The sequence below is a fragment of the Cygnus atratus genome, chromosome 3, assembly GCF_013377495.2.
Source record: "Cygnus atratus isolate AKBS03 ecotype Queensland, Australia chromosome 3, CAtr_DNAZoo_HiC_assembly, whole genome shotgun sequence".
Lineage (NCBI taxonomy): Eukaryota > Metazoa > Chordata > Aves > Anseriformes > Anatidae > Cygnus > Cygnus atratus.
Genome location: NC_066364.1, coordinates 87,600,364 through 87,627,694, shown reverse-complemented (window position 1 = coordinate 87,627,694; position 27,331 = coordinate 87,600,364). Strand labels below are relative to the sequence as shown.

At 51.8% G+C, this 27,331-nt stretch overlaps 3 protein-coding genes across 8 annotated transcripts in view; 2 read left to right on the top strand and 1 right to left on the bottom strand.

Annotated features, from left to right (window-relative positions):
- XPO5 (exportin 5) overlaps positions 1 to 14,428 on the top strand; it is a 28,002-nt gene extending 13,574 nt beyond the window's left edge. For all 5 annotated transcript variants that reach the window (XM_035555765.2, XM_035555757.2, XM_035555748.2 and 2 more), the window contains 15 exons: positions 1,109 to 1,308; positions 1,935 to 2,034; positions 2,924 to 3,105; positions 7,750 to 7,850; positions 8,941 to 9,037; positions 9,560 to 9,696; positions 9,998 to 10,095; positions 10,628 to 10,674; positions 11,051 to 11,145; positions 11,980 to 12,042; positions 12,392 to 12,474; positions 12,923 to 13,030; positions 13,207 to 13,344; positions 13,483 to 13,647; positions 14,116 to 14,428. In XM_035555765.2, coding sequence (XP_035411658.1) covers positions 1,109 to 1,308; positions 1,935 to 2,034; positions 2,924 to 3,105; positions 7,750 to 7,850; positions 8,941 to 9,037; positions 9,560 to 9,696; positions 9,998 to 10,095; positions 10,628 to 10,674; positions 11,051 to 11,145; positions 11,980 to 12,042; positions 12,392 to 12,474; positions 12,923 to 13,030; positions 13,207 to 13,344; positions 13,483 to 13,647; positions 14,116 to 14,256 — 1,755 coding nt within the window. In that variant the 3' untranslated portion in view covers positions 14,257 to 14,428. The remainder of the gene's footprint in view (positions 1 to 1,108; positions 1,309 to 1,934; positions 2,035 to 2,923; positions 3,106 to 7,749; positions 7,851 to 8,940; positions 9,038 to 9,559; positions 9,697 to 9,997; positions 10,096 to 10,627; positions 10,675 to 11,050; positions 11,146 to 11,979; positions 12,043 to 12,391; positions 12,475 to 12,922; positions 13,031 to 13,206; positions 13,345 to 13,482; positions 13,648 to 14,115) is intronic.
- Positions 14,429 to 17,392: 2,964 nt separating this feature from the next.
- Positions 17,393 to 20,695, bottom strand: POLR1C (RNA polymerase I and III subunit C). Of its 2 annotated transcripts, none has more exons than XM_035555772.2 (9): positions 20,536 to 20,695; positions 20,384 to 20,455; positions 20,167 to 20,274; positions 19,623 to 19,755; positions 19,384 to 19,503; positions 19,023 to 19,175; positions 18,697 to 18,846; positions 18,023 to 18,139; positions 17,393 to 17,790 (listed from the first exon to the last, which is right to left on the bottom strand). In XM_035555772.2, the coding sequence occupies exons 1-9, from the start codon at positions 20,602 to 20,604 to the stop codon at positions 17,564 to 17,566; spliced, it is 1,149 nt and encodes a 382-aa protein (XP_035411665.1). In that variant the 5' UTR covers positions 20,605 to 20,695; the 3' UTR covers positions 17,393 to 17,563. The 2 variants fall into 2 exon arrangements, with proteins under 2 accessions (XP_035411665.1, XP_035411674.1); XM_035555781.2 differs by having other exon boundaries at positions 17,393 to 17,682; positions 20,536 to 20,694.
- A 51-nt stretch (positions 20,696 to 20,746) lies between these two features.
- Positions 20,747 to 25,866, top strand: YIPF3 (Yip1 domain family member 3). Its single transcript, XM_035555796.2, has 9 exons — positions 20,747 to 20,898; positions 20,969 to 21,169; positions 21,241 to 21,347; positions 21,934 to 21,979; positions 22,401 to 22,493; positions 22,830 to 22,961; positions 23,425 to 23,538; positions 24,012 to 24,135; positions 25,374 to 25,866. Exons 1-9 carry the CDS (start codon positions 20,809 to 20,811, stop codon positions 25,493 to 25,495), a joined length of 1,029 nt encoding a protein of 342 aa, XP_035411689.1. The 5' UTR covers positions 20,747 to 20,808; the 3' UTR covers positions 25,496 to 25,866.
- The last annotated feature ends 1,465 nt before the right edge of the window (positions 25,867 to 27,331 follow it).

Sequence of the window (27,331 nt, the reverse complement as noted above, 5' to 3'; positions counted from 1 at the left end):
ACAAGCAGCACTAGATTCATTTTGAGGGAATTGTTTGCTGATTTTCTCTTTTGTCACTTGTGGTAGTCTCAGTTGATTCCTTAGCTGAAGACATTAGCAATGACTAATCTCCAGGCTTTCTTCTGTTACTTAAAAGAATGAAGGAGCAAGAGGAGACTGTTTCTGGATTAGCTTGAGGAGACTAGAAAATACAGACATTCTTTACTTTTGAAATCCACGATCTGGTGTTCTGTTTGATTTTGCTGAATTAAGTAGCCTGCACGCAGCATGAATACCTCTTGAGCTCCTTCCTTTTATTGGCATTTATTTTAGGTGGCTCTAGAGTTACAGAAGCACGAGAGGGAATTGCTAGTTTGTTTAAGCAGAGTTCTTGAGGATGCTGATTAAGGTAGTTTAGGAGTTCTAGTCTGCATTCTGCACTAGCTACCAAGAGTTAGTGGGTTTTTCTCTTTCCCCCTGTACTGGTCCCTGAACTACATCTCCCTCTTGACAATGGCCAACCAAATATTCTCCCTGGAAGAGCCAAGGGCCCAGAGTTGCTCCCAAAATATCTTGATGACTTTGCTGCAGCAAAATGATTTCTGATACTCACGCAAAATTACAGGAAGACTTGGTTGCAACTGGAGTGGGTAGGGAAGAAACTCAACCATTTCCATGGAGATAGTGTTGACCATGTGAATCATTATTAACCTAGTTTGTAAGCAAAGAGATGGAAGAGTCCTAAGTCTGGCACTTAGCCAAAAGAGCAAGGTACTTTCTGTGACTAAGTAAAAGGACCAGAACTATTTTGAGGTGTGACCCTACTGTAAGGGAAATGATTGCCTAGAAGAGAGAGGTGTCCTCTGCATACTTCAGTCCTTTTGGAGACTAAAGTAGACTGGATGCGGGATTATGACAGAAGGGCAGGGAAGAAAAGAGGTTGTTTTTTAGACTGAACATTCAGAGGAACTTGAGTCTGAAAAGGAGATGGTTATGTGGAAAAAAACTTAGACGTGCTTCTCCAGCTGTTTTGGATAGTGCAGTACGCCCCAGTTCCCACCCCTGTTCTCCCCAGTGGTTTTCCTCCGCACCAAATGGTGACGCTCTTCCACTTGGATGTGTTTTCCAGCCAAACTTTGAGATGTTGTACAACCACGTAAAGCAGCTGCTCTCCAACGAGCTACTCCTGACCCAGATGGAGAAGTGTGCACTTATGGAGGCCCTCGTCCTCATCAGCAACCAGTTCAAGGACTACGAGCGGCAGAAGGCTTTCCTGGAGGAGCTCATGGCCCCCGTTGCTGGCTTGTGGCTCTCCGCAGAGATGCAGAGGTATGGGTCGCTGCTCTGAGCTTTGAGCTGGACGTGTTCCAGAGGTGGTGTGAAGCCCAGGAGGGAGTGTACCCAAAAAGGGGGTGGGGTGGTGTCTAGTGACACCTGGGCTCTGGGCAGTCATTGTGATCATAGCTCTGCCATTCAGAAATTGCCAGCTCAAGTCCAAGTGCTGTTTGTTGAACCTTGCTAGAAACTTGTAGAACCTTGGTAAGAGTTGTTTAACTCTTCCCGGCAAGGAAGAACGCTTCACGGCATACTCAAAGCATTTGCAGCAAGTGAGAAAAGACCTTTGCTCATCTCCAGTAGAAGCTAGGGAGCTGAGCTTTTTCTGTGGCCCTGGACAGCTGGGCATGCACAAGAGTTTTCCCCAACAATGCTGTCTTTATAAGAGATTTAAACATCTTGGGTTCTTATGGCCCAAGCATCTTCAGAGGACTGAAGATGCTTGGAGAACATCCACACCTCAGCTGTTTGTTTTTTTTTCTCATTTTCTCAAGTACAATGTGGAGTGCTAGCCAACCTCTCTAGCCTGTTCTGTATTTTTAAGATGTTTATTGGCCAGTGCAAAGCTCTGTTCAAAGTACCCTGGTACAAATAATAATTCCCTTGTCTTTTGCTGTTAGAGTCCTCTCAGATCCTGAAGCCTTTATCTCCTACGTGGGCGCAGATAACAAAATTGCTGATCCAGTCTTGGAAGATCCTAGTGGCCTGAACCGCTCTAGAGTGAGTATCATTACTAGGAGAAGCGCAATCCTTAGAGAGAGGGCCTCGCCTCCTTGCATCCTGCACTTCTGTCGTGGTTACACGAGATCTCTCCCAGTCATCTCTTTTTTTTTTTTAGTGTTTGGATCAGTAGGTTTTTCTGATGGCAGAGTAACAGGCAGGTTTTTGCCTCTCCGGTGAGCATGTAGGCCATGCAATATAGATTATTCAGCACAGTAAAGCACTCTATTCCCTACTCTTTTGTGTGGCAGAGTTTGGTTTTGGAAAAGCCATCGGTTTACGTGATTTTTGGAAATACGGTGTGCTGAGTTGTGCTTTTTGAGCCAGGCAGTATGGAAAGCGTCATGCTGAGACTGCAGCATGGAATACAACTAAAATTCACCCGAGGACATTCACATTGTTAAAGTTGCTTGCGAGATGTCTTCACTTCTTGGACAGACTGCAAATGGAGCTGCTGTCACTAGGTCTGCTGAAATGCTGCACGGAGCTGCGCTTGTGATGTGATGCTAATGCAGTTTGACCACTGTGTCATTGCCCATGTCCACATCTGTCCCAGTACGTGAAGGAGATGAAGGACTGGTGGTGTTGAGCATTTTAGAGGGGAACCTGCCTGGTTGCTTGAATACACATTAGACTGTATGCATTGATGTTTTATCTAATAATGAGATCCTAGGCCGTCCTGCCATGGCTGAGGGTCCCTGAAGGTGATGGAAAGTAGTAGCGCAATAGTTTGCTGCATTTTCTTGGTAACAAACCCACCAGAGTTTGTTCCTAGTTAGACTCACTAGAGTCTTCCTTTTGAGATGGGGTGATGGTGGGTTTCTCTGGATACCTATTTATTCAGGTCGTGCTTTGGCTGATAACACTCTGCTCACGTCTCTTGCTGCAGATAAGCTTTTGTGTGTACACCATTCTGGGAGTTGTGAAGCGAGCTCGTTGGCCTGCCGCCATGGAAGAGGCGAAAGCTGGAGGATTCCTGGTTGGGTTCATGCCCAGTGGAGCTCCAATCTACCGCAACCCCTGCACTGAGCAGGTCCTGAAGCTTTTTGACAACTTGCTTGCTCTCATAAGGTGGGTCGAGTTGACTCGAAATCATTTATGTTGCCTTAAGAGTCTCTGAAAGCTAAACCTTATAGATACTTGGTATGCTCGGAGCATGTTCCCCCAGCGAAGCCAGTGGGAACACAGGCTGGTGCAGGTGCCCAAGTGCTGTTCCTGACTGTTCACAGTGGGGAATGGCACTGGGGAAACTGGAGCCTTCTGAACACCCATTGGCCTGGCCTACAAGTGTCCATCAAAGCCAATGGGAGCTTGGGCTGGGATTGCTTCCCCCACCTCCACTGCTATAAATCTGCCACACAGTTAATCGTTTCTCGACTAACATCTCTGCTCTGCCCTCAGCCCCTACCAGGCCACCTCTCCAGTCACCACCGGGGCAGTCCCAGCTCTCATCGCATCCTGTTTGCGTTGTTCTCTCTTCAGTGTTAAATTAAGCTGGTTTTGCTGAATATGACTGTCAGCTTCCTGAAGCACTGCCTGCTATCGAAGCCAGTGGATGCATACTCTCAGGCTGTTGCTACCCTGCTGTGCCTCTCTGCACATCCCTGGTGGCGTACACGTCTAGGGCAGCCAGAGGAGGGAGAAAAATCCGGTAGAAAAGGGGGATCTTGTATAACACCGTTCCTACACTTACAGATGAGGAGTTCATTTCAGGGTGACTGCTGACAGTGGGGTCTTGCCAGTGTTGCCCTTTTACTCGTGCTGTCTAGTCAGGTATGTTTGGTAGTCACCGGTGAAGATTGTGCTGCTTCCGGTGAGAAGCACCGTGCTGGACTGGTAGGACAAGCACACGCTGTCTTGGCCCGCTCTAGCAGTGCTTCTCCTCTCAAAGCTCCTTGTGGCCCATCGGGTGCTTCTTTGGCCTGTGGGCGGGGCTGCGCCTCCCTGGTTATGGCTGTGGTGCAGATGAGCTGTGCTTGAGGTGGTTTTGCCGTTCATCATGAAGGAAATATCCGAGGGGTGAACTTTTGGGGCAGGTTGGGTAGAGTAGAGTTGTCTTCCTGCCAGAACTCACGCGTTATTAAAAACATTAGATATCCCTGTTGCAACAAGCTTAGGAAACTATTGTCAGCCACTCTTTTCTGTCAAACTTCCACTGCGCTACCTGTAAAGAAGCAGAAACTCCGTGTCTGCTGGTTACCTCTTCCAGGAAAATGCATAAGCAGTGTTCTAGTCTAGCACTTCCCCATCAACACAAACAAGGAGGCTCCCTTGCTGTTTTTTGTCGTAACACATCTGTGGTGTTCAAGCTTTTCCACTGCAAACTAAAGGCTTTTTAGGATTTTTCTGAGCACTTGGTAGCATACATGAAGTGGCTTGTATCTCACTCTGAGGTGTCCAGGCTTTTCTGAAGGCTCGGTGCTCCAACAGGAACCTACGTCTGAGGTATGGAGAGCGAGAGATCCTCCACTCGATTCCTTTCCTGGCAGCTGCTGGACACAGAGGCCTTTCCACGTGACAGCTGCAAACTCGTTCCCTGTAAATGCTGATGATGCTCACGTCTTTGTGGAGAAGCTGGAGATGGTGCTATGGCGTTTCTAGTGCGCTCTTTGCTGGCTTTGAGTGCCTCTTCCATGTGTTGCTTCCTCAGGCCCTCTAATACGGATTGCACGAGAGAATAGGGAATCTGTAGCGGCGTGTCCGCAGACAAGCACAGAGGTAGAAGGAGGGCTGGCAGGCTGGAAAGCAGCCTGCGTGAGGATACCTTCAGCAACCTGGTTGCGCTGGGGACGGATGCTTCTCTTAGCCGTGTGCCAGCAGGCAGCCCTGCAGGGGCAAGCCAGGCCCCGTGTTGCTTTCGTGCTTCTGCAGGAAGCAGATGTGGAAGTCCTTCGCAGGTGGCGTTGGTTGCTGTGCAAGCAAATCCGCGAGCAGCAGCTGCACAGATCCCCCTGAGCAGCTGAACTGAACTCCGCGTCAGGCAGCAGTGTGCAAAAAAGGGCACTTGGCAAGCCAAGCAGTTGGGTGTGCTGCCCTCTGGACGTTGCGTGGCATTTTTCTGCTGTGGTTGCGGGCGGAAACAGTGGAAGTTGCTAAGCTGATGGGTCCTTGCCAAGATAAGGAGCTTATGGATGAGACCAGAGAGCCAAGCTGAATGAGGGGGAGTCCAAATGATAAGAAAAATAGTTTTGAGTGGCAGAGACAGCACGGTGTGTTCCCTGCCAGCCTATCTTTTTCTGCCTGGCCGCATTTGTTTCAGGAGCTCTATTTACTGAATGATTTTGAGGTTGCTTTGCTAATCACTGCTTGCAGCTTTTTGAACGATGACTCTCCTGCTCTCTGTGGTACCTCATTTCACCCAGCTGCTTTCTAGCTTCTGGCTAAAATTGTTCTCTCCTGGGTGTAAACCCCAAATAGCAATCTCCAGCCACCAATGTTATCTTGCCTCTAGACGAGGGCACTTTTGGAGCCAACAGCTAGCTGCATGGACTGATTGGCACAGCACCTTTATTGTGTTCGGATTTGCTTGTGGCTTTTTTTTTTTTTAAATACAAGTGGACTGATCAGGCGCAGCAAAATACTTTGCACAGACAAAGGCTTTTCTGGAACTGCTCTTGATGAGATGCTGACATTGTCAAGGGATTAATGCTGGTGAAAGAACTGTCGGGTAGACATGGATGCTGTAGCATTTTCAGTGTAGACAGCTCCAGGTCTGGGTCAAGACGCTTCAGGCATGGACGGTCCTAAAGGACTCATCTTCTGGCCTCCAAGCCCACACCTGTAGGCATCAGACACTCTTTCCAGCAGAGCTGTGACCCTTTCTGAAAATATACTTCCTCAAGTATTATATCCTTTGCTTAAAGTGTAAACATCTCTCAATTCTTTTTTTCCATGCTTTCTTGTTTGTGGGATGCCCAGGAACGCTGCTCAGTGATGAGAGTCTCAGCTGGACCATGCCTAGGGACTAGATCTTCATCGTGTACAAGGGCTGTTGGATGCTTTTTTAACTCCCAGGGGGAGCAACTGAGACATTGTCTCTCTATTACCACTGGGACGTGGCTGAAATAGTGAGGGAGATTGGCCTACGAGTGAATATCTGCCCTCCCAACTGTCAAACTTGAGAAAATGCCTCAGGGACTCTGAAACAGCTAAGGACCATGACCACAGCTTCAGGATGTGACTGTCTGACCCATCCTGTGGGGGTTAGAGCAGTGAGGTTTCAGGGTTCACCCCACAATACCACAGGCCTTGGGTTTGCCTCACTGCCCTTCTGCTTAGCATGAGGCAAAGCCAATGTTGGCATGGAGCAGGCAGGAGACGTACGAGAGGTGATTGTAATAGCGAGGTTTCAGGATAGCCTCAAGCAGAAATGCACAGTTCTCTGAGCCACTGGAACAGCATTATCCAAACTTTTGGAAGCGGGGCTAATCCATGGCCTCTCCTGAGAAAGTAAAACCAGCTTCTGTCCCCTTTGAGGACCGTTGCCTGCTTTGAGACCCAGCCCAGAATGAGAGTATGAGCGGCAAAGGAGTGATTTGTGTAGCTCTTATGAGGCTTAAATACTTGCCTTCCTCACATGCAGTGAGCGGGGAAGTATTGAACACTTGCAGAGAGAAACGGGAGAGTTGCTGTTTCGAAGCTAACGCAGGCAGCTATCGCTGCATCGGGGTTGCCAGGACTGTGAACAGACACCTTCCAAAAAATAAAAATAAACCAAAAAAATCATTAAGACATGAGTGAAAGCTGAGACTCTGGAGAACATACTGAGGTCTGTCTGCGCTCCCTTCCCCCAGCCATTCCCATGTACCCCCCTGCTTTGGGAAACGCTGCTCTAGGGAGAGATACTGAGTTGCCCTTGATCACCTCTAGCAGCAGGTACAATGGCATTGCAGTTTTGGAGGAGGCTGCAGGATTTGTGCTGTGTGCAGCTGGCGACACCCAGAGTGGAGGTCTGAGGTCTCAAAGGAGAGAGGTAGGTGAGAGAGACACCCCCTGCCGAGTCCAGCTCTGAGCGTCAGTGCCCTGGCTAAGAGGGGGCCCATTTTGGCCTGGATGGCAAGAGCCAGCCACCCGTGGCCGAATTGGTGTCCCTCTCGGAGAGCTGACCGTGGCCGCCTCCTGGTGCTGCGGAGCTGTTCCCAGCTGGATGCCTTGTCCAGGGGGCGCGTGTGTCTGCCACCAGCAACACCTGCATCAGGCTGATGTTCTCCCCAGAGTCCCTCCGATGCCGCCTGCCATTCTGGGGACTGTGACCCATCCCTGGGGGGCAGTGTGTGTATTTTGGAGCTGAAACAGCCCCTCCCTCCGCAGGGGCCTCAGGTGCCGAAGATCTTTCGAGATTACAGAATCCGTGTCTTGTCAGTTTTTAAAATACGTTCTCTGATCCCTTTGGCCAAGCTGTTGCCAGCATCAGCTGGAGAACTGCTGGGAGTTCTTACTGCCAGTGCTTGCGAGGGGTGGGGTGGACTGAAACAAGTAGAAGGGGCAGCCAGGAGATTCAGGACATGAGGTGGAATCACTCCATGTCTCTGTCGGGTGAGCTTCCCCAATATTTTTGCAGGTGGGGAAGGGGGATCCCATGCACACGTGCTTGGTCTCACCTTCCTCATCGTCTGCCTCAGAGGAGCTGTTCACAAGCTGAAGGAGAGGATCCCACTGTCAAGGGCAAGAGGGGGCGAGCCACATGAATATAAACCAAGTACTCTTCTATTTCAGGACTCACAACAATCTCTACATGCCAGAGATGGTGGCTAAGCTGGGGGAAACATTTGCAAAGGCTCTAGACATGCTGGAGGTGGAGAAGAATGCCATCCTAGGTAAGGAGCTGCTCTTCAGGAATGTGTGGGCAGGGTCTTCAAAGGTGTATGAGGTAGTGGTCCACTTCCACTAGCGGTGGAAGCGAAGAGGGGCTGGAGAGCCAGCTTCCTCGCAGTATTTGCAGCTCAGCTCTGCTTTGAACCTGCTAAAAGGAAGAAGTTAAATAAGTTATTGGTCTCAGACAGATCTATTTCTGTTTCTTCTGCACGAAATGAAGGGTACTCTACCATACCAAACTGCTTAACCCAGCTGGGTGGGGTTCTGTTCAACATGGCATTTCACGCTGGAGGGACTGGAGCTGTTTTACTTGTCTGCCTTTGAGTAGAGTTAGTGCTCAAACAGGAACTGTGAGTGCTGGTGCAGAAACCTGTCCGGGGTAGGAGCCAAGTCCTGCTACACGGTCCTGTCATTTATTAAGAAGAGACTTTTGGAACTTCCTTAAAATAGGCTTGAGCTTGTGAACACAGAAGCCTTTCCAGCTTAGCGTAAATGTCTTGTGGGCAAAAGTATGAACCATGACTCCAGAAACTGGGGTTTAACTGCAGGTTTTGCCTGAGCGAAAGACTTTGGGGAAGTTGCTTTGTCTTTCTTATCTCTGTTTCCTGTCTGTAAAACGAGGAGATGCTTCCTTTATCTGTTTTCTGTGACCTATAAACTCTGTCTGTGCCCTGTGCACATAGAGAAGAGATGGAAAGCCCTGGGGCTCTAAGCTTATTAATTTTGCAGTTCAGCAGTAAGTAATACATGTGCTGACAGAGATGAATACAGGCCAGAAGGGACAGGCTGTTAGGTGAGCTGCAGAACTGTCGGCTCTGCTTCTGAGTGGGTTTGATAGCTCCAGTAAGTTTTGCTGTGGAGGAATGAGGGGGCTATACCAACCCTAGCGTGAACACCTCTGCATTGGTACAACCAGTCTGAGCTGGGCTGACCTCTGCAGGGAGGCTCGGCTCTGGGGTTGCTGCCCCTCTCCCCGCGGGGCTGCATGTTGTCTTGCTGAGTGCTTCCAGGCCTGGCTGGGGCCTGCCCAACGTGCTCTGAGGGGTGCGCTGTGCTCTCCTTAATGTAGCTGAAGTTTATTCTTTTCCACAGGTCTCCCTCAGCCTCTGCTGGAGCTTTATGACTCTCCTGTTTACAAAACAGTCTTAGAAAGGATGCAGGGTTTCTTTTGTACCCTCTACGACAACTGGTAAGAGCACCAGATATCCCCCCCACAATCCTACATTGCGTAGCTGGAGCAGTGGGCTGTTGCTGGTGCTGACTTCCAGACTTGGGCTTTTTGTGTGCGCTGTATCCTGTAATAACCAAGTACCAGGTGCAGTGGTGAGCTACACTGGTGGTTTAACCTACCACACACACGGTACACGCTCACTGGAGAAAGTGCTCAAAATGGGGGTCTGCTTTTTAGCTCTTCCGCAACAGGGTAGTTGGATTGGAGCGCTTGGCCTAGTTTGTCTCTTTGCCCTTTTTAATTGTTATTGATACATCAGCACTTGAAAATGCATTGTACTGCTTAAATGCTCAGTTTATGGACCCTCTCTCTGCAGCTATCCCAAAACAGACAGATACTATGCTAAAATTCCTCTGTAATGTTTCTTTAAGTGCACGGCAACTCCGTAATCTCAGGTTGATAGTTCTTGCAGCCTTTCCAGGTCAGGTGCATGGTACCTGTTATCTGGCACGGTTGCGTCTAATTTGTTTTTCCTTGCAGTTTCCACATCCTGGGCAATGCAGGCCCTTCCATGCAGCAGGATTTCTACACCGTTGAGGGTCTTGCCACCCAACTCCTCAGCTCAGCTTTCATCAATCTCAACAACATTCCTGATTACAGGCTGCGTCCCATGCTCCGTATCCTTCCCTCACTGTCTCAGGTCAGCTAGGGGGGCTTCAAGCATGTAAACTGAAAGCTTGGTGGCTTCCTAGCGTTGTTTGAAGTATGGTCAGGCCAAGGAAAGTTGACTGGCGGGGTAGGCAAACAGGGGTACACCTGGTGTGGCAGAGGTGTGAGCCTACGAGGGCATGAGCAGGAACAGCTCCTCTAGGAGGAGCCCCGCATGCTGTCGCTTGGCCACCCGGTGGAGTGGGCTGCGTCCAGCAGTGTAGCAGCTGGCCACGTGTGCTGCGTCTCTTCCTTAAGCGCGCTGTGCAGGTGTGTTTGTGAAGCCCTTGGTACTCTCCTGCCCTCCGGAATACTATGAAACCCTTGTCTGCCCCATGCTGGGACCACTCTTCACCTATCTGCACATGGTAAGAAGACATTGTTCTGTTCCTTCGCAGCCCAGACTCCTTGTCGCAGCTGGCAGCAGTTTGTGAGAGCTTCCGTGTCTCTCCAAAGCCAGCAGAGACAAGGGCAGAGCCTTGACACTAACTGATTTTTATGCTGTTGGGGGAGGGGGAGAGGATTTTGAGGTTCATTGAAGCCTGATTGTCCCACAGCACCCCTTGCTGTGAATTCAAACCCGTGGTTGTCAGATCCTCAAACCTTCAGCACTGAGAGTTTTTGAGGGGGACTTTTGCCTGTCCCCCCACACTTGTTCTGACAGCTCACTTGGATTCTTCGAGCCAGTGCAGCCACCAATGTCTTTACGGTTCTTTGGCACAGTTTGGCGCAGTTCTTGTCCCATTCAAAACGAGAGCTGTGTTTGAAGCTCTTATTTTGCTTCCTTAGGCAGCTATTGCTGCTTGCGAGTGAGAGTGGCACCTGGGCCTCTTTGCAGTGTGTCCAGGGTGGCTCCTTGGGAAGGTTTTGAATCTTCTCTTTTGTCTTGGTCTTAAACAGAGGTTGTCTCAGAAATGGCAAGTGATCAACCAGCGAAGCATGCTCTGGTAAGCACCCCTTGATGAGCACTGGTAGTGGGGAATGGGGAGCGGGGTGGAGCTTTGGTCTTTGACGTGGCCCTTTGCTCACGAAACAGCCTTGTCGGTAGAGAGGTGGAAAATGCTGGTGCTTCTGGGGCTCTGACTCGAGTTCACAGCTCTCTGTTTTGCTCTCGGACTTGCTACCGCATGCTGGTGAGCAGGTTGCTTAACCCCTCCTGCCCCTTGCCACAATTGCACCTCAGCGCTCCCCACGGTGCTGAGGGAGCGGTGGGCTTAGTGGGACCCAGGGCTAGCTCCCTGTTTGTCCTGATGGTGACTGACTTGGGCGGAGGGGATGCTCTTAGACTCTGGCTCCCTTCACACTAAAACCTGTTCTCCGCAGCGAGGACGATGCTGCAGATGACAACCCAGAGTCTCAGGAGATGCTTGAGGAGCAGTTGGTCAGGCTGCTGACCCGAGAAGTCATGGATCTCATCAGTAAGTGAAATCAAGCTAGGTCCGCTGGCATGTGTGGGAGGTTTGCCCTGGAAAGGACTACGGGATTTCTAGCTTGCAGTAAAAACTAACCTCCATGGCCAGTAGCAATTAATGTAATCCTACAAAGCCATGTGTGAGACAGTTAACCCTGTCAACATCTCATCTAAAACCCAGTAAGAGATCAATATAAAACCTTCAGAAAAAAGTTTTATTTATTGTTTGTTTGTTTGTTTTCTTTTTCATTTTGTTAGCAGTCAGGGCTCCATGCTTCTGGCACTGTCCCCCCGTAGGAGTCCAGTCCTCCTTCGGAAGCTGAGTCTAGAGCAGTTTTGCTGCAGGCAGAAGGGAAGAGTCCCTTCCCACAAGCAGTCTCCCTTCTCTGTGTTCCCTTTCTTTAATATCTTTCTGCCAGTGTGGCTTTGAGCAGATAGGCTGGGAAAATTAACTCCACTCCTGTAGAGTTTACAGGTCCTCAACCTCGTACCTCCCTTCTTTGTCAGCCTTGTTGCCTTAAAATGCTGCTCTTTACAGGCTTTAGGCTTCAAATGATTTTTGCACGTTCTTAGTAATGTGAAGCAGTCACCATGCAGCAGGTTCCACTGTGGGAGGATGCTGTGAGCGAGGTGTTTCAGCCTTCCAGTTAGTGCAGCGTTTGGCCTTTTACGTTGTGCTGTCAGAGTCTTCAGATACTGTGTGAGGAGAAAGGTCTAGGAGAGAGAGCTGGGGGGAGCGTGGAGCAGCTCTGATCCCATCAGAGTATGCAGGATAATCTCTGCATGTTCTGAGCTAACACCTTGCCTGTTCTGCTCCTCTCACCTACAATTGTTTTTGCAGCCGTTTGCTGTGTTTCTAAGAAAGGCGCTGAGCATAACTCTGCTGTTGCTGCAGAGGGAGATGGTGAGTAACTGCCCACCTTTGCCTTCCCACCCCCTTGGTGTGTGCAAGCCCTTTTCCTGTCACTTAAAAGGGGAGACTGGCCTGCTGCCGGAAGCTGTGCCTGAGTGGTATTGGTGTGGTGCACAGCCTTCAGCCTGATGTGCTTGGGGGCCACAGAAAATCCCAGTCTCGCCTAGGCGTGAACGTGCCGCAGGGTGTGTGCTGCTGGAGCAGCTGATCCTTACGGCACCAAGGGGAGGGCTGAGGAGAAGAGTGGGATGTGCGGTGCTCCCGAGAGCTCAGTCCTTGCTATGTCTTCCTCAGTCCTCGGGAGGCCGTGTTCACAGCGTTGCTTTTCCCTCCTCTGCAGACGATGAAGCAATGGCCACAGAGGTGGCTCCTCCTGCCAGCGCAGAGCTCACCGAGCTTGGAAAGTGTCTGACGCAGCAGGAGGTAAGAGCTCCTGCTCTGACCGCCACCGCCCTTTCTCTGCGCTCCGTCACGCTTCTCTGTGGCGCAGCCAGACCTTGCTGCAGAGATCGTCTGCTTCAGCATTCCCCTGCACGGGAAACCTCTCTCCAGAACCTACTCGTTTTGTAGGGGCTCTGTTAATTGTGGCAGAAGCCACGCAAAACACTGGGGGCTTGGGATCCAGCATAACGTTCAGCTACGGTGTTTCAGCTCTTCTACAGGAGAGGCACAGGGCATTCAGCCCCCTAGGCGCTCCCTGGCTCTGCCTCCATCCTACTCCTGTTCTCACGAGGAAGGATTTGACACAGCAGCGGCTTTTTCCTCTGTAAAATCTCCCAGAGCTGTCCCAGGAGCCCATGTGTCCCTTCTGGTTCAAATCACAGAGGTGGGAAACAGCTCCTGACCCTTTACTTCTCCGACTCCTTTTCAGGATGTTTGCACTGCTCTGCTGGTCACTGCCTATACGTCCCTCTCCTGGAAAGACACCTTGTCCTGCCAAAGAACCACAACCCAGCTTTGCTGGCCGCTGCTCAAACAGGTACATACGGGAGGAAGAGGGGATTGGTTCTGGCAGGATGAGGGGAGGAAGCTGCGAACGCAGCGAGAAGCACGGCTGCTTCACCCCGGGACCCCTCTCCTTTGGGACGGCTGAGCTGCTGCAGAAAGGCAGTCGGCCGCCAGTGTCCTTCCGTGCTGACAGTGCCTCTCCCCCAGGTGCTTTCAGGGAACCTGCTGCCCGACGCCGTGTCCTGGTTTTTCACCGGCGTGCTGAAGGGCCTGCAGACGCACGGGCAGCACGACGGCTGCATGGCCGCTCTCGTCCACCTGGCGTTCCAGATCTACGAGGCCTTGGTGAGAAGCTGCTCTTTGTCGGGACGCGGGGTTGGCTGGGGAGCGGTGGGAGACGAATCCCACACCCGCTTGGGTTGGGGCGGAGGAGCTAACGGCCCCCGGGGATGGCAGCTGCATTGCCCACGTTTCTCCCTGCAGCGCCCTCGCTATGCTGAGCTGAAGGCCGTGATGGAGCAGATCCCGGACATCCAGAAGGACTCCTTGGAGCAGTTTGATTCAAAGCTGCTGAACCCAGCGCTGCAGAAGGTGGCAGACAAGCGCCGGAAGGATCATTTCAAGCGCCTCATCACGGGTTGCATTGGGGTAGGCGATATCCGGGGGGAAACGAGCCCCTTTCCTTCCGTGCCTGTGCCCTGCAGCAGTGCCGGGGCAGCCGGGCTGCCTGGCTCCCCCTGCCCACCCCGTTTTCGGCCAGGAGGCCGCAGCAGGGGTACAGCAGAGATGGCCGCACAGGCTGCACAGCCCCTCTGGCAGTGATTTTTCCCTCAGAGGCAGGCTGCCTTACGCAGGGGTGCCCCTGGGGAACACGGGCTTAGAACGTATGAACACAGCTGCGGAGGGGGTGCTGGCCTTTTGTGGGGATGGGGGCACTGGAGGCTGACGCGCTGACGTAAAACGTGCTATTACCCTGATGCCCTGGCACTTGGGAGACACCAGGCCTGAGGTTCCCCAAAATGCGAGTGTGGGATTGCTGAGCCCGGGGCCTGCCCCTGAGCCGAGCGGGGCCGCGAGGGCAGTAATGGCTGATGCCTGCCTCTCTGTCCTCTGCAGAAGCCCCTTGGGGAGCAGTTCCGCAAGGACGTTCATATCCGGAACCTGCCGTCTCTCTTCAAAAAGGTGAAGCCATCACTGGAGACAGATGTGCTAGAAAACGAGGATGGAGAAGGTCTTAATACACTCTTTGAGCCCTGAGCCTGGGATGCTGCAACTCTCTCCTCTCCTACCTTATGTTTTGTCTCTTCTCATAGTAAGCACATTAGATTCTCCTCGTCATCGCCTCCATCAGCGTTCGTCTGAATAAAGCCCTTACAGGTCCCGTCCCGTTCTCCTCCCGACGCTGGGATGGGGCCTGCAGTGGCATCTGACCCAGTCTGTTAAGCTTTCTCTTGTTCCTTCCCCTCCCCTCCACTGGATGAGCATCTTCAGCCCTTGCATCTCTGCAGCAAGGGGGGAGCTGAGCCCGTAGACTCTGTTAGGTGAAGCCCGGTCATCCTGTAGCCTTGGGTCACTCTTACTCCACTTCTTCATCTCTTGGGGTTTAGGATTAATGCGAAAGGCAGAGTAGTGCAGCGTGTGAAGGGGGCTGCCCTCACCTTTCTCTGGGTGCTCGTAGCCAGGCTTTGCAGGGAAGGCATCAGACACTCCCGCCACGCCTATCACACTTGTCCCTAGCGGACTTGTATTCTGATCAGCCCGTTTCCATCCCGGCTGCTGAGAGCCTTGGGCTGAGGGCTGTGTGCCAGGAAGCCTTGCAGCGCTCTAGGATCTCCTCGAGATCGGTCTTCTTAAGGTGCAGCTCCTCTCTCGGAGGCAGACGCCACCATACATATATATATATACATAAGTATGTGTGTATATATATGATCGTACAGCTTGTTCTACCCAGAGCCAAAGGGAAGGCTTTTACTTTCTGCCAGCCTTTCTTGGCCATCCCTCAGGGGGCGCAGGACAGGTTTTTTTTCCTTACTTTTTTCTTTTTACCACACCCTGATCATGGCCAGTGCAGGGTATACTAAATCTGGACCAATAGCTGAAGCACCTGCAAACCAAAAGGGATCTCCTCCCCCCCATCGCTGTGGCGGTGGCAGGAGCCTGAGTTTTTACCCAGCCTGGTCCTTGTCAGAGAAAGGTGGTGGGGCAGGAGGGGCGGGGGTTAGACTGCAGTTTACAGGGAGGAGCCAGGCCAGAAAGTGGGTTTCAGCTGAGGTGGGACTCCTAGCAAACGCCAGTCCACAAAGCTGGTGTTTCTTACGTGACAAACGGCTCATTCACCCTACTCACTGTCTGTCCTGAGCTAGCTGGCAGGTTGGCCATGGAGCTAGAACCGGTACTAAACCATGTCAGGGAAGAAGGGGGTGTCTCCGCTTGGGCAGACCAGACAGAAGAGCTTGGGGTGGAAAGGGTGGGAGCACAGAAAGGAAGAGCAGGCCTTGGGAATCTGCTCACCCTCCTGCCCCGCTGTTCCACCAGCACCCTCCACTTTCTTCCTGGCCTCAAACTTTTTTAACCTCTGAGCTAACGTGGCTCCTGGCTGTAGCAAAGGCTGGGTGTATTTATTGTGTTGTTTTAACATTCTGTGACTTCATGCTAGACACAAGGGGTTTTTTTTTTAAAATGGTTTTTAGAACCTTTTTTTGTAGGAATGTTGAAATCTGAAGCTGTCTCTGAACTGGTTGTGTTACACCTCTGAATGTCAGTAAAGCTATTCCAGTTTCATACCCCTGGTGTCATGATTTCATTTGTATTTAGCACTCCTTATTCCAGCTGCCAAAAAAAGAAGCACAGGTGATGATAGTCAGCGTACCTCATCAGGGAAGGGATGCACCATTCCAGACTAGCTAATTACATTGGAAAGCAAGGGAAGATTTGCATTAACATATTCATTGTCAGGCAGAGCTGAAAGGGTGGGTGTTGCCATAGCGGAAGGCCATAGCCTCTCCCCTGAGACCCTTCACTAAGTTTTTGTTACAAAATCTTTTCCCAAGGCCCCAGCTGTGACCCTGCTCAGCAGGGACACTGTTTCAGCTTGTTTAAATTGAAAAGACCCACCTCAAAATTACTATTTTTGGAAAGAGACCAACACCTAAATGGCATTGATAGGCCATTTGCCTAGCCCCAGCTGAGGGAAGGGAACTTTGAAATGCTTACACCCGCCCTCACTTCTACCTTGTATAGCTCATACGCAAGGGACAGGTCTGCATCACTGAACTGAGTTTTAAACGAGCAAGAAGCACGGGGACGGTCACTCGGCTATGGCTGTAAGGAGCGCTACCCGAGAAGGTGCAGACTACAGAACTGACCTAGGCCTAGCTCTTGGGGCTCCAAATCTGCCTGCCCAGATTCCTGCAAAACTGCTGAAAGCACAAAGGTGCAAGAGCCAGCAAGCACCCTGATGGAACACTGACTGCGCCCACAGACCAGCCTTTACAGGGATGCAGCCACCTTCCCAACAAGCCACTACAGCTGGCTTGAACACCCTGGAGGCAAAGCATGGGCCTGCAGCAGTGGGACAGGGAGGTGACACCAGGGGTGACCCACTGTTCCTGCCCTGCTTCCAGACCAGCACCGGCTTTGCCCTGAACACGCACGCTCCCTACGGGGCAGCCCCCGCCATCTGTCACGATGTATGTACACAGTGCGCGTACCCACATCCCACTGACACCAGTACAGAGAAAGCATGATTTCCTGCACTCGAGCCAATTAACTTAGGCAGCTGGAACACACCCTCACTCCCAGCCCACTCTGGTGTCCCTGTTCTTTTATCAGCATGTCCAGAGAGACTTTCACAAGCCGAGAACTCCCCGGTGCCGCCAGCAGTGCTCACCACGTTGCTAACCTGCACGTTATCCCAGGCTTCCCTCGGTGCAGACGGGCATGTGAACTGTCACTTGCCCTCCACCGTGCCCCAGGAAACTCAGTTCTGCTTCAAGGTGAGCCCAAATCACACTCAGTCACTGAGAACAGAGTAGTCAAAACTAACAGAGGAGAGAAATGCCGTAGCTTGAGATACTTACAGGGGACAGACAGTTTTTCCAGAGCATGTTTTCAGCTCCACGTTCCCCACCATACAGAGAAGCCCAGCACTACATGACAACACAGCCTGTAAGCGACCACAGAGCTTGACACCTCCAGAACAGTCCCCGACTGACGGCGACCTGTCACGATCTCACTGACCTGCTGCCAAGTGCTCTACTACGCTGCCGTATCAGTCCTCTTCACGCACTGCTTGCAACCTGAAATAAACGCTATTACTCAGCTTCAGACCTGCAGCCACGTTCTTCTCCGCGTATTACAGCCTCACAATTGTTAACAGCACAGAAGCAGACAGCTGTAAAGGAAAGCTTTTATTTTAGTCCATCTCCTCACTGAGGCTCATTCCAAACAATTTAAAAGTTTAAAGAGATGGTCTGAGGTCTCAAACCCATCTCAAACCTCTTGCCTACGGAAGAGGAACCAACTCCTGCAGGCAGGTGCAAGAAGCTTCTCAGCTGCCCCCTGGTCACTCCATAGGCACAGAGTCCAGCTCGTTCAGGAAGCGCTGACACTTGCCCATCAGTATCTTGATGGCTTCGCTCACCAGCACGTCTGGAGGCAAGATACCCGTAGACTCCACTGAAACTGCACAGAGACACGAGTCAGCACACCGCCACGCAGCTTCAGCCCACACCTGGCTCCAGCATTTCTGTCCCTCATCTTCCTTTGCACTGCGCTTCTGGCAAGCCAGACCTTTGCAGCCAGAAGAGAAGAGGTTACACGTGCCGGCAAGAAACGCAAACACATTTGGTCCCAAAGCTGCGCCAAAGATTTGTCTCAGTAGTTCCCCACTGGAACACGAACGTAGGAAGACTGATAATGTCAGGGTGAAAGGAAGACAGACCTAGATACGCACGCTGGCCAGTCTCTGCTCGTTTGCACAAACCAGAGTAGGGCTCTGCTGTGAAAATAAAATCACACTTACAGATGTAATGATTTCGCACTCTTGCCAGGCGCACAAGGTTTTTCAGACCCTCATGTCGGAAAACCTCCCTGCTGAACGTGTCCAACCGAGCATTGGCTACCCTTGCCACCTTTTTTCCTAAAAGGGAAAAGGACAAAACACGATGGGCACCTGCAGCAGGTGGATGCCTTGGAGTCACAAAAGGTACCTACCCCTCAAACAAGCACTCTCCCATCAGCAGAGGCAGCAAAGTCACAAATATAAAGAATTAACACATGCCTAATATGAAACTCCAACCTGATAGAACGGGTCTTCTTGAACAGTCTCCAACCCAAACACAAAGCTTGTATGTACCCCCGGTCAGGACGCAAGCCCTCTCCATGCTCAGCTGCTAAAAAGAACAAGCTTGCTACCCAGCCTCACAGACAGCTGAACTGCACTGGGACGCTGTACCGCAGGGCTCCACAGACAGGCACACAGTACCTTAGCACCGCAGGGAGATCCCAGCTCATCAGCAAATGCATTTGCATTTGACAGCCACTCATCCACAAGCCCAGGCTCAGAATAGCAAGAGCTGTTGCTGATCAGCAACATCACAACACGGTTTTGTATCTACAAGGTTTGTCTCTAGTCTCTAATCAGTCTCTGCTAAGACTTGTAAGGAACGAGGTGCTTTAGAGCAGGGAAGAAAGTACCCTTGATGTTCTGGATCTCAATGACTCCAGGGGAAAAGCACTTCTGCAACGTCTCAGCTGCCTCATCCTCAACAGGCTGCAGGAGAGTAATGTCAGGAAGCAGTCGATAGCTAGCCGTGGCCACAGGAGAAAACTTGGCATGATCTTTACCTGCACAAACAGTTAAGAGTTAAGGATGAGGGCAGGCCTCGGGGAACGAGAGTGCAGTGATGCGGGGCCTGAAATTCTGGGGGAAAGCCCATTCTCCACAGTTCCCCTTCACACAGGTGTGCCCAAGTCAGAGCGCACACACTCCTCTCCCCCCCGCCCCAGGACCCAGCACTCACCTATACCCTTGACACAGTGCATAAGCACGTCTATTTCCTGGCCAGGTCGCAACAGTGCAATGAGGATGTCGTCGTGAACAGGTCGGAAGTCAGCATCTGGAAAGAGGTCTGTCTGATTCCCCAAGGGCACCCACGTCATGTGCTTACTGTACACTGTGAAGAGAAGCCACAAGCATCAGCCGCTGCTGTCTCACAAAACAGGACTGGACAGGACTGGGGGTGACAAAAGTTGAGTTTAGCAGAACGAGGGAATCAGCTGTCTCTGTTCACAGGCCTGAGAGAACACCCAAATCCCATCTCCCAAGAACAGAACAAAAAAAGAAAAAACAACTCCTAATTTTAGGACAGGGAGATAACTTACCTTTGTGATTGAAATACAGCTCATTAGGGTCAGATGATTCCTTGGCTGCCTGAGGATTTCGGCTGCATTTTATTTTCAGCTGGAACTGCAGTGTATCGATTTCTGTCCCTTCTTCATCTCCTGGGAAGGAGAGAACATCATGAGTCTTTGTGGAATCACACTTCTGCTCAGTTTACGTGACCCCAGTTTCTGCCTTTGGGTTCAACCTTCAATATGTGTATTCAATCCAAGACTCTCACCTTGATTTCTGTATTCAAAGAGTCGAGGGTCAGCTCGGATAGGGATAAGGCCCAAGCGATGAGCCAGAATCTCGTCCTGTACAATGGATGTGTTGTTGTACACAAAGACTTTCTCCACAGCCATCGTTGGTACCTCAGGGAAACAAGAGATTGACTTAAGATAAGAGTCAAACCACCTACCAATAGAATATCCAGACAGAGCGGTCCTATTTTCACCGTCCCTTCCCTCCCATAAATAATTGCTCTGCAGACTCTTTTCACTGGTATTCTTGCCAAAAGAGGCTATCCAATAAACCCCCTTTCCCTTCTTTTTTTTTTAAAAAAAGGGGTGAGCATGAGAGATGGAGGGCAGAACAACCCCCAGAGGTTACCAACAGCATCCTCAAGAGCAACGAGTGCTAACGCCTGGGCTCCTAAGGTCCCAGCTCTCCTTGGACACAGGTACGAAAAGAAATTTCACTCCTCTTCCAGAGCTCCAAGGGCTGACTCGACACAAGACCATCCGCCTATCGCCAAATCCCCCCTTCCCACCCCGCGGCCCTACCTCGGCGAGCAGGATGCGGCGGAAGGCGTTGGCGATGGCCGCGTCGATGCCCACCATGTCGAACTCCAGCACGCCGTCCTCCTCGCCCACCACGTCCACGCGGAACTCCTGAGGGGGGCAGGCGGGGCGTCACCACACAGTGCCACCCGCATGGCACCCAACCGCCACCCGTGTGGCATCGAGCCACTACTGTGGCACCCAACCGCCACCTGCCCACCTCCTCGAAGCGCTGCTGGTCCCAGGCGTCGTCGTAGCCGGGGTAGTTGCCGGGGAAGTCGGTGGTGTGCACCTGAGGGGAGGCACAGCCCGTGAGCGCGGCGGGACCCCCCGCCCTGCCCTGCCCGCCCCGCGCCGCGCCGCCCCCCTCACGTTGCGGACGCCGAACTCGCCCAGCACCACGCGCTCCCGCATCTCGTCGGTGCCCCGCCTGGCCGCCATCTCCGCGGGGCCGGCCCGTGTGGCGGCGGCAGGGCGGAAGAGGCGAGGGGCCGGCGGCCCGCCCGCGTGTGGCCTCCCCTCCCCTCCCTGCCCGCCCGCCCGCCGCACACAAGATGGCGGCGCCGCCATCCCGCGAGAGCCGCGTTGGAGCCGTCACAGCGGCGCCGCCCCCCGCGGCTCGCAGCAGCCAGCGCGGCGCCCGCGATGTCCGCGCCGGGGCCGGGGCCGGTGGCGGCGGGCAGCGGCGGCAGGAGCGGCGCTGCCGAGTGGGGAGGCTTCGAGGACAACATGCAGGTGGGGCCGGGCGGCCGCGGGGGGAGCGGCGGGGCTCGGCGGGGGGCTGATGCCGTGTGCCCCGGCGCAGGGCGGCGGCTCCGCCGTCATCGACATGGAGAACATGGACGACACGTCGGGCTCCAGCTTCGAGGACATGGGGGAGATGCACCAGCGCATGAAGGAGGAGGAGGAGGAGGAAGGCGAGGCGGGGGCCGCCGAGGAGGAGGACGGGGAGTTCCTGGGCGTGAAGGGGCTGCGGGGGCAGCTCGGCCGGCAGGTCGCTGACCAGGTGAGCCAGGCCCCGCCGCGGCCCCCCGGCCGGCCCCGGCCCCGCTGCTGCCCGCTGCCTTCTCCCCGCAGGTGTGGCAGGTGGGGAAGAGGCAAGCCTCGAAGGCCTTCAGCCTCTACGCCAACATCGACATCCTCCGGCCGTACTTCGACGTGGAGCCTGTCCAAGTGCGCGCCAGGTGGGCAGCCCCTGCCCGAGGACGTGCGGGGTCCCTCAGAGCAGCGTGAGGTGGGCTGCGGGCTTCGTGGCACGGCCCTGACACAGAAACACACCGTGATGAGCCCCGCTCGTCTTCATCGGGGCCCCCAGAAACACCGGCAGCCCTGTCACCGAGCTGAGCTTCGCAGCAGAGAAAAATTTTAAAAAGTAAAAAGGGCTTTAGGACGTCTTCAGCCTTTTCTACTCAGTTGGCTTACGTGGCTTCTGTTGGGATGGCAGTGTAGTGCTGTCCAAAAAGGCCAAGTTCTTGAGGCTGGCTGAAGAAAGGTGTTTTTACTTCCCGCTGTTCTCTCAGCGATCACTCATCCCTGAGTGGATCCCTAAATATTACCTTTGAGTCCTCCCCAGCAAAGTTAACTCGCTGACAGTAAGATTTTCTTTAGTTACCTTATATGACCCCCTAGAAGGACTCACTCCCGTAAGGCCTATAAGCCACAGCAGGAAACACTGGTGATGCATGTATGGGGTCTCTTACTTCTGAAGCATCTTACTAACTCGTTGTCATTCCTGCTTTTGATGTCATTCCTTGTTTTGCTGTAACGCAGACTGCTGGAGTCCATGATTCCCGTGAAGATGATTAATTTCCCACAGGTGAGTTCTCTTTTGCTGAATGAGACTCCATGGTCTAAGTGAGTGTCCCACGAACACCCTGTAAAACTTAATTAGTCTGTGTTATTAAGGATTTGAGTTTGTTAGGTGTTTACCTCCCTGAAAATGTAAATGATGGTAAACCCCTTCCCGTAGTTGTTCCAAGCCCCATTCTGCTGCTACGTTTAATGCTGGTACAGTTTGAGACCTCTAGAATTCACTTATCCCCTTTCTGCATTCATTTAACACCACCTTGACTCCTCCTCACACAGCCTGTTCCGTCTGGCTCCAGTCAGCAGTGGCACTGCTGTTACTTCTCAGGTGACCAGGTGATAAACTATCCAAGATAATCGTCATGTCACCTGGGGTGGGGAGCCTGGTAGCTGGGAGCACTGACCAAACCTTCCTCTCTCTTTCCCTGTAGAAGATTGCAGGTGAGCTTTATGGACCCCTCATGCTGGTTTTCACACTGGTGGCCATCCTTCTGCATGGGATGAAGACCTCGGACACCATCATTGTACGGCGAGTCTCGATGACAAGCTGGGGTTTGACTAGGTTTGGGAATGACAAAACGACACTAAAAATGGAAAGGAAACTTCCCATAACAGAACAGCATCTTCCTGAAAAGCTTAGATCTGAGAGCCTGTTGGCTTGGGGAGGGGAGGAATGTTGCATCAGAAAGTCTTGATGCTCTTCTGCTGGGAGAGCTGGGGTGTAGGTCGTGTGGTGTCCTGCATGCTGTTAGCCAGCTATTTGATAATGCTTATGAAAGGCTCTGGGTACTTCGAGGTGGAATTTGGGTGCTGGCAGGTCACTTCTTGGAGTTTTCTTCATCCTGATGCTGTCTCCACAGAGGGAAGGCACACTGATGGGCACTGCTATCGGCACCTGCTTTGGATACTGGTTGGGCGTCTCCTCTTTCATCTATTTCCTGGCATATCTGTGCAATGCCCAAATCACGATGGTGCAGATGTTGTCACTGTTGGTATGTATGGGGGGCTGCCCCAAGATCGGTGTTGTCTGCATGGTGCTCCAGTGGGAGGGTGGCCTGTGAGTTTTTCTGGAAAAGTCTTTGTAAGTCAGCGTAGTCCTGTTGCACTGGGACAACCTGGAAGATCCAGGATGCTCTTCTGACCTGCGCTGTCCCAGACTCAGGGACGGCACAAAGGTTAAAAAAAACAAACAAACAGGAGATTCCCATTTCTCTGGAATCAGAAGTTCTTTCCTCTGTTTCCCAAGTTGTTGCAATCGCTGACGTTCTGTGACTCCTTCAGACAGATTAGCTGGGCGTGAGCTGCTACTGAAATTGTGCTGGTTGACTCTTTGGCATTGAATGAGTAGTTTGCAAAGCCTTGCTTTGGTGAATCACTGCAGGAATAGGCTGCTGGTGCTCAGTGGGCCTTTGTGTGAGAGTGACATTTATAACGTGAATGTTTTTGTTTTGTCAGGGCTATGGTCTTTTTGGACACTGCATCACTCTCTTTGTCACCTATAATATCCACTTCCATTCCCTCTTCTATATCTTCTGGTTGGTCGTTGGTGGACTCTCTACACTACGAATGGTAGGTGACAGGCACCCTGAAGCCCTCCTCTTCTGGGGACAAAAAAGGGAGGGAAGTTTCCTGCTTTCTGTTCCGTGGGCCAGGCAGTTCATTTCACAGCCAGTTAGGCTGCTGTGAAGTGCAGCCTAACGCTTCTGGGTCATTAGGCTACTGGTGTAATGAAGGGATGCCTGGCTTAACGTCCTCACCCGCTGTGACAGCTGTAGGAGGTTTGTTCCCTTACAGACCCGCTGCTGCGGGGAGTCCTGCCTGAGCCTCCTGAATTCCTGGTGAGATAGGGCAAGATTAACTTACTCAAAACAATGTCAGATTACTCTGAATTTGCTGGTGCAAACTGCGGAAAAGGCTCTGAGCGCTGTTTCCACTGGCGCTCACTACTTGGCCCATCCTCCTGTGTGCACCTGACTGCAACGCCAGAGGCCGACGTAGCAGCTAACTGGTCTCAAACCTTCTGATCTCCACCTCTCCCCTAGGTTGCTGTGCTGGTGTCGCGCACCGTGGGGCATACGCAGCGGCTCATCCTGTGTGGGACTCTTGCTGCTCTGCATATGCTTTTCCTCCTCTATCTGCACTTCGCTTACCACAAGGTGGTAGAAGGTAAGCAAGGGAGAGATGAAGGGAGCCCCTGTTAGATGTGGGGGAAGGCGAGCTGCTGTTCGTTCTGACAAAAAGGGTGGGCAGTGTGGACCCGACCTGAGGGCACCTGGGCCAGTTTCACATCCAAGAGTGGCCAGCACCAGCTTTGTTAGCAGAAGCTGTCAAAGCAGGGCAGTGGGTTGACATGGGGTAGTCCTTGTGCGCTGAGTTTAGTACTAAAGACATAAGTTGTGAGGCACAAAGCTTTGTCTTTACCCACAAGTAAAGTGTTACTGCAACTTGTGCAGATGTCTAGTCCCTTCCTGAACGCTGGTGAAATCAGGTTGCTTTATCCTGATCAGGAAATGTCATAAAAGTATTCCTTCTTTGCATAACGCTTTTCTATCTTGTGTTGTACAACACGGACAGCAGAACCTGCATTTTTTGCAGTCAGTGCTATTTACCAGGCTATACAGATTCAAGTCCTCTTTCTCTTTGTTGTTGTAGTAGTTTTTCTCCTAGCAAACTATTAGTCCCCTTTAAAAAAAAAAATCAAATTCAAATCTGCATAATTTACGGTTACAGCATAGCATTTCAAGTCCTTTTAGAGGTAAACGCTGTTCTTTCCTGGATCTGTTCTCATGGCTAAGGTTCTGAGCCCTGATCTGCAACTTCTTAGCACATGAAACAGGGTAGAATATAGTCTAAGCAATTTTCTTCAAGGATCTCCGGGACTGAGTATCAGTCTTGAGAGGGTAATTGACAGGAACTGGAGAACACTTGCAGCAGTATGCGTGCTTCCTGCCAACCACGGCTTATGTTTGCATTGCAGTGATAAAAATTCCATACTGCACCCCCAACTGCAGCTCCTGATGTAAGCCTGCAAGGGTATTTCAACACAATAGCAAACAATTGGTCTAAGAGCAGGATACGTGCTAGAACGAGGTGGAGAGAGGATTTACACCTCTCGCAGTGTCTACGTTCAGGTCAGATGACAGAGGACTGGATTGGGCACCTCGGAAGTGAAAGGATCTGTGCTTCCCTGCCCCAGGGATACACTCTGATCTGTATGCAGTGAACACCTCTGGATGGAGGCGTCTATACTGTTCATTCTTTGGGGACTAGATGTCGCCTCCCATCACCTCCAAGGCCTGGGCTCTGCCACCATCAGCCATTAACTGGCCAGAAAACAAGAAGAAACGTGCCATCTGCATCTGAACTAACTTCTGCCCTTCTCCCCTGTTTGCTGTTCCCTGCAGGAATCCTGGACACATTGGAAGGACCCAACATGCCACCCTTTCAGAGAGTCGCCAGAGACATTCCAGTTGTTTCTAACGCTATCCTGAACACAACAGCCAAAGCCGTCGCGTTGACCCTGTAGTTTCACAGTCTTGGACTTGCTTTCTTCACTACTTCTGGGGCTGCATAGGGCCATAGTAACCTGCTGCCTCTTAGGAAAAGGACAGAACAGCAGGAGTTAAGACGTGGTGTTGCTTGCCTGGACCTGTCCATCGGGTTGCAGTTTTGAGCGGCTGAGCGGACAGCACCTCAGTGACTCGGAAGGATTACACTCTTCTGCCACCCAGGTCGGGGCTGTCTTGAGTAGAGTGGTTCTGTCGCCTGCATGTTTAGCTGGGATTTCCCAGCTCGGTTTGTCCCTTACCCCTCTTTCCACTTGCTGATGTAACCCCAGGGCTATCTGCTCTGTTCCTGTCCCGAAGAGAGAAGAATTAAATTGATGTTGGTGCTGAACGATGTCTTATGTTTGAGCCTACCTATGTAATGGGAGAGTGGTGTGGGGTCTCTACATCTTGATCCATCCTGTCCTAGAGTCAAAGCAGGATTCTCTGCACTTTCATGCTGTCCTACTTCAAATGTTTCATGGCCTGTCCTGGACAGCTCTTCTATAGCCCAAAAGGCACATGAACTTTAGCGTCACTGCACATTTTCAGCAGTAGTATGCTTTTTTACCACATTCTCTTCCTTGTCACGTTCTAGATCAATCCCTCTCTTTTCATTTGGTCCAAGCTGCTATCTCACCTCACTGTCCCTTGTGTATGTTAGAAATCTATCTGTCCCTGCACTTCCACAGCACCTTTTGTTCTTTCCACCCTTCAGCCTGCGTTGCTTTGGGACAGCAGTTCTGCCTGCAGAGGCAGCGTTTGTGCATGATCTGTGGATATTTCTGTTGAGGAGGCTAGTTCACCCTCGTGCGGCTTGCTCTCGTCTCCCAGCTGTGGCACAACCTCGTTGCTGCGAGCAGCGGAGGCAGCCTGCTCTTCCATACCCTCCAGGTGTACTGGCTGCTGGCTTTTCAAGCTGAGTCTAGGCCTTATTTCAGAAGGGACTCCTCAGAGACTCAGAACTCTCCGGCAAACTCTCCTCCAACAGCAGTGTTCCCATTAAGCAAGGGGAGCCATGGGGAAGCATACGATGGTAATACAGTGGGCACAGTTAGGTCCAGCAGCCTGATGCAGGAAAGCTCCAGCAAGAACGGGGAAGTAGAACAGCCCAGCCTCAGCTGCTTGCGCTGCAGTAACTCGCGGTTGTGCAGTCCAGCTGTAGTCTTCCCTCACCGCTCTAATGTCGACTGGTCTGAGAGTGGGAAGCTGTTACCTGCCTTTCAGCTTCTCCCCTCTTCCTGCAGTTCAGGATGAGCAGGGGAGAGAAGCCACCTCTAAGATGCTCGCACTCAGACTGGAGAGAAAAAAAAGTTTTCCCCTTGGATGCCCTCAAGTCAGCTGAGCACAAGGCAGGCAGCATGTCGGAACTGCTCTCTTTGGCCCCTTCCTTTTGTTGGTGGGAGAGGACACAGCTGTAGGGGCATTCAGACTAGAGCCACAGTGCAACAAATGACAGGAAGACGGCACCAGCTACTGTGGACAGGCTGGTCATCTGCTTCAGTTAGAACAAAAACGTCACTGGATAGGACTTGAGCATTTTGAGTCATAGACCTCCTTTCTGCAGCTTGCTTATTCCCGAGTTAATTATTTGTTCCCCTTCCAGAAGCGCAGAGCTCATCTCCGAACACATACATAGCAGATGCATTCTCTCACTATCTGTCACACCCCCACATTTATTTTGGCAGAAGAACACAATTCAGAGCAAGTTGCTTGGGGAATCAAATTATTTGGGCCAATATCCCCCATGGTTTTTGGAGCAATTGAAGCACTGTCAGCTCCTAGAAATTCCATTACCATCAAACTTAACAAAATGG

Bases quoted from the DNA above. Each gene is read 5' to 3' on its own strand.
- YIPF3 (XM_035555796.2), top strand. From the start codon at position 20,809: ATGTCCGCGCCGGGGCCGGGGCCGGTGGCGGCGGGCAGCGGCGGCAGG. The intron at 22,962-23,424 runs GTATGTATGGGG...TTGTTTTGTCAG, and splicing joins TGCAGATGTTGTCACTGTTG to GGCTATGGTCTTTTTGGACA. The intron at 24,136-25,373 runs GTAAGCAAGGGA...TGTTCCCTGCAG, and splicing joins TTACCACAAGGTGGTAGAAG to GAATCCTGGACACATTGGAA.
- POLR1C (XM_035555772.2), bottom strand. From the start codon at position 20,604: ATGGCGGCCAGGCGGGGCACCGACGAGATGCGGGAGCGCGTGGTGCTG. The intron at 20,275-20,383 runs GTGGGCAGGTGG...TGCCCCCCTCAG, and splicing joins ACCAGCAGCGCTTCGAGGAG to GAGTTCCGCGTGGACGTGGT. The intron at 18,847-19,022 runs GTGAGTGCTGGG...CTGTTTGTGCAG, and splicing joins GCACTGTGTCAAGGGTATAG to GTAAAGATCATGCCAAGTTT.